Here is a 10,499-nt window from a genome sequence, read left to right as displayed (position 1 = left end):
CTGAGGAAGTTCGGTCTCCAGCTGCCTGGCTATATTTGGGCTGTGAACTGCAGGAAGTTGATCAGCATGACATTGTTACAGATGTAATGCTTCCCTAGCAAGAGAAGTCTTGTTCAAACCTCTCTGCCTTTTCCTTCTTGTTCTCCAAGCACTGGGGGTGCCAGATGCTCCATATACCTGCTCCAAAGGTGTGTAATACCCCTCCCTCCCCTCCCTCCCTCCCAGGGAGTTCATTTGTATGGCAGAAGGATAATCCGAAGTGATGGCTGAAAACTTCCTTTTACCCGAGCATGGACACTGACACTCTAAAGTAGACAAAGAGATGTGGACACATGAACCAGTGCAGTCCTTCCAATAGATCCACAAGATTTATTCAATTGCTTTGAAGGTGCAGTAGCATAAGTGCATGTTTCTGCCCACAGCCCATGAGCTCCCCAGCGACAGCCCTGCTGCTAATTGCAGTAGTTTTCCAGCTGGTAGAGGGAGCAGGTGTTGTGGCAGCATTGCTCAACAATCCCTCGCTTCACTTTCTCAAACTCCTCCTGCTGGAAGGGCAGCTCTCCCAGCTCACCGTGCAAGGGACCGCTCACTGCCAGGGAAGAAGAAGAGAAGCTGTGGGACATCACACAGCACCAGCCCTGGCTCTGGAGCCCTGCAGACACCCCTTTAACAGGCACCAGATTTTTAATCCAGAGTCACTTGGAAAACGGGAAGGAAGTTGCACCAGTGTCCCCGGGTTGATGCTGCTTGTAGTGCCTTCAGGCTCCCTGCTTCCTCTCCCAAAATAATCCTGTGGTGCTCAGAAGGTGCCAAGCTGAGTGTCTATCTATCAGCAGTGTGAGGGATAAAGGGACACAGGGGCTTTACTGGAGAAGCTGTGTGGAGAAGAAGACAAATCCTGCACCCTCCCTGAGGTGAGCAACTAGTAAGTGAGATGATAAAATGGGTTGTCTGCTCTACAGAGAAGAGTTTGGAACTGCAGAGCCCTTTAGTCAGTTATCCACTCTTCTGGGAGCCTGGGCAGACAACTGGGATGTTCATGGGATTGCGGGGACAGTCCAGTTTTGAGGCTGGGTGCATTTCCCAGCTGCTCCTGAACAGCCTGATTCAGTTGGCTGCCTGGATATAGCCCCAAGCCGACAGCAAAAGCATCTGTGTGTGTCTGTGTTCACAGCTGGGGGCAAGTTTTTAGATGCAATGATAAATTAGGGTATTTGGACACAGATAAAACTCAACAGAATATCATATTTGCTGGTAAGAACTTGAAAACTTGTGCACAGATCTGTTCAGGTTTTGGTTGCCCAAGGAAAGTATGGAAAATGGCAAATAAATGGCAGTGAGTTTTTCCTGCAGGAAGAAAAGAGCCCTTAACAACAAAGAGAAAATGCCTGGAAAGTGAGAATGAGATGTGGTTTCTAGGGCAATACAAGTACAGTACAAGATGCAAAATCCCCAAGCCCCCAAAGCGTGAGGCAATGAACAAGGCACAAGAGTAACACAAAATCATTATGCTAGTGTGCTAGAAGGGAAATTTGGGAAAAATTTGGTCCAATGTTAAGTAGAAGAGGAAATAGCTAGTCAATGTTTTGTGATTTACTTGTCTTCATCCTTCAAGCCAGCTGTGAGCAGACTGTAAACATAACCAGATTGTGTGACAAAGAGGTGGTGGCTCAGGCAAAAGTCCTGAAAAAAAAAGGTAGAAAATCCCCAAATACTTGCATTCTGGTTGACATGATTAAAATTCTCTGTACAGTATTTAGGTAATTTGGCTAATGAAACCCCAAACCCATTTGTGGTGGTCTCCAGAAATGAATAATCAGAGAATGGAGCAAATGACATCCCAAAGAAACTGTGGCAAACACTCTGATAGGGCATTATCTTGTTTTACCTTACAAAGACCCCCTAAGACTATTTCACCGGAAGGTTACATACACAGGAGAGGGAATTGGATATGAAGGAAAACAGTATGTGATGGGAAGAGAAATGGTGGGAGAGATGTATTGTAGTCAGGGCATGTTAAGTAAAGGTCGATCTTGAAATGAGAGGATTGAAATGTCCTGAATTTGGACAGGGGTCTCTTCTTCATCTATTGACAGTCTTGATTAGAAGCTTGGAAGACAGAATGTTCAGTGTTCTTCTCCAGGCCTCACCAGTCAGCAAGGATGTGGACAAATGCAGAACTGCATGTTTAGAGATCTAGAAAATGCGACCTAAGGAGGCAGTATAGCTGAGGAGAGGTCAAAACTAGACATGGGAACAGTATTTAAATATTTTGAATACCAGTCATAAAGGCGAAATGACTAAGCTCTTCCCCATGTCCACTGCTGAGAAGACAAGAAATAATTTACAGCAAGGGACATTCAGGTTAGATATTGGGAAGAAACACTCAAGAAGAAGGTCAGTTGAGCTTGGGAATGGGCAGCTCCAGAAGGCAAAAGAAGCTTTCTCTCTGGAAGTTTTTATGAACATACCAGACAAACATGGTTAAGAAATGGAATGGGGACAACTGATCCTGTCTTGGGACAGAAAAAGGCTTCTTGAGTTCCTCCCACCTTTATTTGCTATGAATACTCCCAGGCTGGTTTAACAGCCACACAAAGAAATAGACGAGTTTGAGCTTTCAGGCACAACTCCTTTTGCCTCATAAATCCTCTCTCCCTGCCTGCCCGCTCATCTGCCTTTTTAACCTGGAGAGCTTTTCTCTGGCAACCTGATGCTGTTGGTATGCCGAAGGTATTCCTGGCATTCCCCATGGAGGACGTTCCTGGTGTCACTGTCAAAGATAGGCGGTTGCTGCGTCTCGCATCACATAGCACGCACAGACTGCTTTCACCGTCAGCCCGGCTTACCTAGAGGCTGCTCAACGTCCCGACGGGCTTTGGGCTGGTAGAAGAAGCCCCGCTCCCCACACACCAGGTAGAGAGCTTCCACCAAGTGGGAGCCGCAGAGGTGCTGGTTGACAGCCGCGTGGCTGCTCCCGGGGCCGGAAAAGGCGAGCAGGGCCAGGAGAGGCAGCGATTGGATCCAGAGAGCCATGGCAGGCAGGCTGAGGCCTAGGGTTAAGAGGCAGAGGAGACACAGGAAAGTCTAGGAGGTAAAAAGAGGTTGTAATCAAGCATCTTATGTCTCCTCTGGCATGGAAATGAGACCAGAGAAGGAGATGGACTTTCTAGTTTGAGAAGGAAGGAGAGCTTTCTGCAACAGGATTTACAAGTGACAGTAAAAGACCACTGACTATAACCATAAGTCCATCTCCATGCTCCATCAGTCTCAGGCTCCCTGCCCTCCTGCCTCAAAAGGCTGGCAGAGCCATCCCACCAAGCCCTGTAGCGTACATGTCCTTGAGAGCCAACATCAGCAGACCCCTTCAGAGGGAAAACCCTCTCTGCTCATTCAGAAGGGGCTGTAATGTGTGATGATGGCCCAAAACCTGCACAATATCCTCAAAGACCTGAGGAGGCCTCATTTTCTTGGGTCTTGTCACTGCCTGCTTCATCAGCTTAAGGAGATAGGACTGCACAACAAGTAGAAAATGAAAGGGAGGCAATCCAACTTACCCAAGAGGTGGCAGCAAGAGGTGGAGAGAAGTTCACTCTGAGGGATGAAGATGGTTGGTAGTGATGTCCCCATTCTCTCTTTCCCATATTTATATGCTTTACGTTAGCCCAAGTGACACAAAAGCTACCAAGAGCCCCTCCTCCTTGGTGATTCTCTAGCCAAAATTTTTGCTACTTGTGCAAATTAATTTCCCTCTGCGTAGCATCCACAGGTCTTTGTGCAAGTTAATACAGAAGCAACTGTTTGCAGTTTCCATCTCATTTAGTCTGCTCTTTTCGCTTCCCCAAGCTCTGTCCTGAGCCATCAGTGACCCTTTTAGCCGGAGATAATGGTGCTGTTACAGCTGCAATGACTACTAATGACACTAATGCTGGCAATAGACACTGTTGGCATTGAGGTGGTTCAACAGCTGTCTCTAAAATGTAAAATTAAAAGCAAACATGTTAATCTGTTTGATTTATATCACCTTGGAAAGTATGCAGCAATGGGACCTAGTGGCTGGTGAAATCATGCTACTGTCAGGTGTTAGGAGAAGGAAAACACATTATTGAGCTCAGGCTCACTGGCCACGCGGTGCACAGCGAGAGACACGCGTCCACAGCTTGGGCAGGGGGAGGAATAACATCTGCATTTTGCAGGAGACCTTGGGTGGTCATTTTGGCTTAGCAAAGGGCCAGAGTTGGAGCATTTGAAATTGTGTATGAGGAAAAAAAAAATAAGCCTTTTCCCTTTCTCCTACTGAAAGGCAGGTTCCCTCCTTCACCTGCCCCTTCAAATTCCTGTTTGGGATTAAACAGAGTAAAAGCTCAGTCTCTGCCATGCAGCTGGGAGCTCTGAATATCTCAGCTCTTCTCCCTGGGGCTCTGTCCAAAATGGTGTCTTAACCACCAAGAAACTGGTAAATCCCAGTGAAAACCAGGAGATACCTGACTATCTCCATTCTGGCTGGTAAGTTTGCTTTTAAAAGGAGATGGTGGGTCAGCAGTGGCCTACTGGCTCTTATGGCTCTGGTTTTGGCAAGAGATCTAGCTCTTGCTCTTTTTCACAACATTATCCTATCTGGACTACCTTTGTGCTCAACTTTTCTGCTACCAATAGCGAGCTTGCACTTTTTTCTGCTTAAAGTATACTTTCTTTTTCTTTCCTCCTTTCATTTTTATTTTTTTTTCTACCTGAAAAGGCCCATTTCAAATGCAGGGGATGAGGTCATCTTCAAACTTCCCACTGCTCAGACTTTTGAGACTGCAAGCGCTCAGGACCACTGAGTAGGAAACATTTTCATCTGTTTGAACTCTCTTGCTTGCTTAACTTAGACTAAGCCTGATTCTCCACACACAGGACAAATCAGAAGGAAGTTCACCGAAATCAGCGCAAGGCCTTGAGATTCGAACCAGGCCTTTGATTCCTTGAATAGTCAAAGCAATTCAATCCATCAACGTTTAGGAGGTAGGAAGTGCCATATGCCCCTGTCTCGGCTTTGAGTGTGAAGTATCGTATGTTTGCTAAATGACTGTGATTGCAAAAAGGCTCCTGAGAAGCGCTAAATCTCTGATGAGCACACAGGGACGGGACCCATTTGCTCAAACGGATGCAAGGCAAGGTTATCAGTTACATCCCCTGCCATGTAGGTCTTTCAGCCCCCTGCTAATAAATCCAAGTTGTGATGCTCAACTACAGTTAATAGCATTTCTGCACAATGTGTAACTCTATCTCTGCCTCTCTTCCCCTCAAAAAAGATATTGGATGTACTTGAATGACCTAGTGGTATACCCATGGAGAGGGGCTCAGGTTTCAACAAGATAGGAGTTCAGGGAATTCACTTACTGAGACCTTCTTACTACTGGGTAAAGGTGGGGAATTAGCAGCTACATCGGATAAAACCTGGTATTTTACCCCAACTGAAGCCAGCAGCAGGAGTCTTGTGTGACTCATGCTTCCTCCAGAGGAGGGACCATGCACCTGGAACCTGACACAAAGAGGACAACCCTCAGAGCTGCCCTCCAAATCCCCTTGGCAATCATTTTCCTGCAGTCATCACACTGCTCCAGGTTCAATGGACCTCAGTCAAGTGATTGCCTTGGAAAAGCTCCTGAGCAGGGTGCTCCCCAGGTTAATCACATGCTGAGATTTGTCATTTAGGGCTTTCCTGCTTGCACTTTTGAATGTCACCTGAGCTCACCTGAACCCACGTTTTATTGACAGAGGGACTTTGTAAGGAGGCTCCTCCATACACTATTGTCTCCCTTCTAGGCAGCTTCCCTGCCGGACTCTCCCCTTCCCTGAGGCTTACACCACTGATGTCACAAAAAAAGCCACTTCATTTTGCTTTGAAACTGCCATGTTCTTAGCTCGTTTCTTCTCTTACTCTTGGCTAACCAAATCCTGGAGGTAGCTTCAAAAAAGCTCATGGCATTCCTGCAGCATGCCACAGCAGGGGAAGGGCTGACTGTACCCGAGCGTTCAGGAATTCCTCTTGGCTCACTGTAGTTTGGGTACAGAAATAAGCCAGAAGATTTATTGGAAGGAAAAAAGATATCATGCTGGCTCAATGTTCAGCACAGGCTAATTTTTTTTTTTTTCAAAAGTTTCCTACTATGAATTTTTCTCGTTCCAAAATATGATCACTTTGATTATTTATTGGAAAATGTATTTTCTTACCATAAATGGTCCTCTGGAATATGAAAAAGTGTTAGCAGTCATATAAATGGATATAAAACTGATACAAACTGCGGAAAGTTTTGTCTAAGAGGGAAAACTCCCGTGTCAGCAGCAAACTGAGAGAGGGGGCCAACAGGGGAGCCCATTTCTAGATGGAAAAGCTTTTTCTACAGAAAAATCTCCCTTTACTCCTTCCAGGCTGGGCTTCCCCATGATTTCATGTCATTAGGCAGTGATGAGCCAAGCAGCCATCCATTGTTTCAGCTGTGCATGCCTCCTGTGATCCCCCCAGATCCTCACATTGGGCTCACTTGGCTGCAGGGAGGGAGCGGCTGGGTGGGAGTGGGCTGCTCCTGCCCTTCGTGCTGAAGCACCTCCAGACGTGACTCAAAACCAGCTCCCTTCCTCACATCCCCCCCAAGCCTGAGCAGTTGCATCAGTGGGAACAAGGTTTAGGCAATCCCCAGTGTCATGTAATCGAGTTTTACAGTCCGCTGCCAGCACAATAAAATCTTTACTACTGTAGATGTCTTGCATTTTCAAACCCTGTCCTGAAAAAATAACAAGCCCTCTACGGGGGAACTAGTTAACAATTACAAGTTTGTGCAAGTCTTAGTGACAGCAAAGGTCAAGGCTGGAGGCAAGCGAGTTCCCAGCACCCAGGGACCCCAAAATGCCACCCACATCCCCCTTGCTGCTTGACTCCTCCTCCCTCTGGGGTGAATTTAGGGCCTTGTGAAGCAAATAGCCCCAGTGCTCATCTGTGCTGTGCCAGCAGCCTGCTGGAACACAGCCCAAATCACCCTGAGGGGTCTGCATTCCCAAGAGCAGGTTTTGGGGGTGACCAGCATCCTTGGTGCTCCGTGTTTCCATGTGGTTTCCAGCTGCTTTGCTCCCACTGAGGTGTCCAAACATGTGTGCAGTGCCACCGGCGTGACATGAGGGACAGAGAGGTGAACCTGGCACTGAGGAGGGGAATTAATCCTGAGAATACTTGCAAAGATGCCCTCGATGGTACATGGCCTTGGGGAGAGAAGGGGCTGCTATAGCAAAGGGTGAGGCTTTGGCTTATCTAGAGCCACACAATGAGAAATGCCCTTGCTTCAGAGGGGGCATTGTGCAAGCTGGGCAGGGGGATGCTCACTGGGATAGAAGTAATCTCGGCTGCTTCCATAATCTAATCCGGGCGGCTGCCTGGCTGCAGGACATGAGAGCCACCCCCATTGCTCCAGTGGCCACCAGGCTCAAGCAAGATGCTTCTGCTGGACTGTGGACTTCACCATTTTCCAGGCTCTCCCAGGCCAGGGACACTAGCTGCTTAGAGCACAAAGGATGGGGTTATAAAACAGCAGGGGGTATCCCAAAGCTCAGTGTAACCAAGCAGGTCTGACCCATCAGTTCCCATCAGTTCCCATCATTCCCTATCAGTTCCCATCATTCCCTATCAGTTCCCATCAGTTCCCATCAGTTCCCATCAGTTCCCATCAGTTCCCATCATTCCCTATCAGTTCCCATCAGTTCCCATCAGTTCCCATCAGTTCCCATCAGTTCCCATCAGTTCCCATCAGCTCTGGGTTGGCTGCAAAGAGCAGAGAGGGCTGTGAGTACAGGCACACCCCTGGAGATGCAGCTCACTGGCAGAAGAAGCTCCAGGGAGCAATTCCAAAGAGCCAGTAGCTTTCCTTAGAGAACAAGGGAGGCTCCCAGGTGTGCTGCAGCTCTGAGAAAGCCTCCTGAGGCTCAAACCCTCTTGCCACCCGTTCTGAGTACGTAATGCCTCTCACAGGGAAATGGTAACCTTTGGTAAGGCCAGCTCACCAGGGACCACAGAATTTGCAAATTAGTTTGGCTGCAGCTTGCTCAAGTCCCCCTGGCCTCTGCAGGCTCAAACCTCCCCCCAGGTGCAGCCACCCAAGTGAGCTCGACCAAATTTAATGATCTCCAGAGTAAAGCTCCCAAAATCTTTCCTGTACACTTTGGGAAGAGCATACGCAAGGTTATAAATAGAGATGGAAAAAACAGCTATGCTTCTTTTAACCCTATGAAAAGATTAACAGCCACATGTTGTTTTTTTTTAAGGTAAAGAAGAAAATAGCACCTAAGAGCCGTTATTAGTTCCTAGAAACAGCTATTAGCAGACACAGCAGAACAAATTAGTTTGTTTATCAATGAGGAGAAGATTAAATCTGTGGCTATTAATGGCCCAAAAGTAATCCTTGGTGGAGATGGAGAAACATTAGAAGAGGTGATGACACCCTGCCAGAGGACAAGTACTGAGAAACAAAAGTAACAAATAACTTCCAGTGAGTGGAGGAGCGCTGGAAAAGTAGCCTGATCAGCACCAATCTAAAAATACCCATTTTCAGCACTGATACCATGTCTGTCCTTTGTGTCGTCGAGTCCATGAGAACAAACAGCGAGGATCTCGACCCAGTCCTCAAGAAACAGCCATGAGAGGGACCACTGAGTGTGCCAGGGAGTTTCTGCCTGTGTCCAAAATTGTAGGCACTAGTCTCATAGTGCCACCACCGTGGCTTCCACAGCAGGTGGCATCACAGGTACCCCTTGGACATGGGAGAAGCCTTTGGTAAAAGTGGATGAGCTGGTCCTCGGTCGTGGTGCTGGAAAGGATGGGCAGACACAGCAGAAGGTGCTGGGTGCTAAAACTGGATGCTATGAGCAGTCAAAGCAGCAAGCGGGTAAGGAGGGAAGTGCCAAAAGAAAAAGGAATGTTTTTTACTGGCTCAGACTGGATCTGTCCCAACTGTAAAGTGGTCTCATGGATTGAAAATAAATCATTGTGTCACATACTTGTGTTTTTCTCCACTGCAAATTGACCTGAAACACCATTTCCCCTGTGACTTCTGGAGGTGCTGCTCGCTCCTTCACCTTCACAGGGTATAAACTGAGCTTCAGCACTTCAGGCTCCTCCAGCTGGGCTGGGACCTGAGACAGCAGCTGTAATTTTTCTCTTCCTTCCCCATCACTCCTACAGCATCATCCACGTGGCATTTGGTGCTTTGCCGACTGGTGCAGCTCTGTGCCAAAGCACCTTTGCTAACACTGGCAGTGAAAACAAACCCAGCTCACCATTGCTCTTACGAGCTGTGGTTGCTCCCAGGCATCCATCTTCCTGGCATTGTCATCCCTCACTCCCAGGATGCTCCACTGGGCCAGGAGTGCCGAGGACTCGCAGAAGTGCTGCCCCTTTTCCTGCTCGTGGTCAGCAGGACCCCACTGCGGGGTGCTCTGATCTCCCCTGCCAGGGAACGGCAGCTCCCAGGTCTGATATCATTCATTATCGCTGGCTAAGTGGATTGTTTTGAGCACTTAAAGCTACTTTAGGGATTTGGATGCACATCGGTAACTAGTCCATAGGCTTTCCTATGGGTTCCTAGACAAGGAGGTGTAAATCCTGCTGATAAGGCTTGTTAGTGATAGGGGGCTGGGGAGGGGAAGAAGGGGGGGTGTTTGGAGCCAGGCACAGGGATCTCCGGGGCCGGGAGGGTTAAGCCCACTGCTGCAGCCCCCTCCTCCTGCTGGAGAGCCCCTGGCTGGGGGGAGGCACTGGGGTGCTGCGGGCAGTCGGGGTCAGCCTGATTTACAGCAGCAGAGGAACCGGGGCTGTTAATTCAAAGTTGCCGCTTATCGGTGTTTAGAAAGCAAGCTCCGATCTGTTGGTTAGCGATTTGGCCTTTGCTGTAAATAGAGGGGCCCCGTGCTTTGCTCTGACATTTTTGTCGTATTATCTTGTCTCAGCCTCCGAGGGAGGTGGGAGAGTTATTTAAGGCTGACCTTAGTTGAAGGAAAATGAACAACTCCCTTACCCCACCCTGTTATTCTCTCACAGTCCTGGGTAACAACTGTTGCATTGAAGAATCTGTGCGAGATACTTAATCCTTCACCACCCCTGAAAATATTTGGTAGATCAATTCACCCTGCTGTGCCCAGAGAAAATAATCACAAAGACACCAAGTAGAACTAATGTCAGGAGTAAAAAAAAATAATAAAAAAAAATCATTATTCCTCCAGAAAATCAGTCAGAATGGGCCTTGAATCCATCAGAGAATGGAGTTCACCACTTAGCCTGTTCAGTCTTGCATTGCTGTAGTTCAGGTTTAATTCAAATCTTTGTATCACAAGTTTGAAAAGCAGTTGCTTCATCCCAAGCAACTAAAGATAAACCTCTGAACATAATATACAGAAACACATATACAGTGGCTGGTTGGAGCTGGATAAAGTATTTTGGATTTGGGAAAATTCAGATGGGGACCCAAACTCTC

At 47.7% G+C, this 10,499-nt stretch overlaps 1 protein-coding gene across 2 annotated transcripts; it reads right to left on the bottom strand.

Moving 5' to 3' along the window:
- Nucleotides 1–349: 349 nt before the first annotated feature.
- On the bottom strand, nucleotides 350–3,630 carry INS (insulin). 2 transcript variants are annotated; one of them, XM_023928846.2, is made up of 3 exons: nucleotides 3,558–3,630; nucleotides 2,850–3,053; nucleotides 350–589 (listed from the first exon to the last, which is right to left on the bottom strand). In XM_023928846.2, exons 1-3 carry the CDS (start codon nucleotides 3,628–3,630, stop codon nucleotides 453–455), a joined length of 414 nt encoding a protein of 137 aa, XP_023784614.2. In that variant the 3' UTR covers nucleotides 350–452. The 2 variants fall into 2 exon arrangements, with proteins under 2 accessions (XP_023784614.2, XP_023784615.1); XM_023928847.2 differs by having other exon boundaries at nucleotides 2,850–3,087; nucleotides 3,558–3,604.
- Nucleotides 3,631–10,499: the final 6,869 nt, after the last annotated feature.

Source organism: Cyanistes caeruleus, chromosome 6 (genome assembly GCF_971803275.1).
Source record: "Cyanistes caeruleus chromosome 6, bCyaCae1.hap1.1, whole genome shotgun sequence".
Taxonomy (NCBI): Eukaryota; Metazoa; Chordata; class Aves; order Passeriformes; family Paridae; genus Cyanistes; species Cyanistes caeruleus.
This window is presented reverse-complemented; position numbering and strand designations above follow the sequence as displayed.

What these genes read in the sequence shown, in the direction of transcription:
- INS (XM_023928846.2), bottom strand. Translation starts at nt 3,630, where the DNA reads ATGGGGACATCACTACCAACCATCTTCATCCCTCAGAGTGAACTTCTC. An exon ending in CTCTTGCTGCCACCTCTTGG is followed by an intron (nt 3,054 to 3,557) that starts GTAAGTTGGATT and finishes TCTTAACCCTAG; the next exon opens with GCCTCAGCCTGCCTGCCATG. An exon ending in GGACGTTGAGCAGCCTCTAG is followed by an intron (nt 590 to 2,849) that starts GTAAGCCGGGCT and finishes CTTCCCTGGCAG; the next exon opens with TGAGCGGTCCCTTGCACGGT.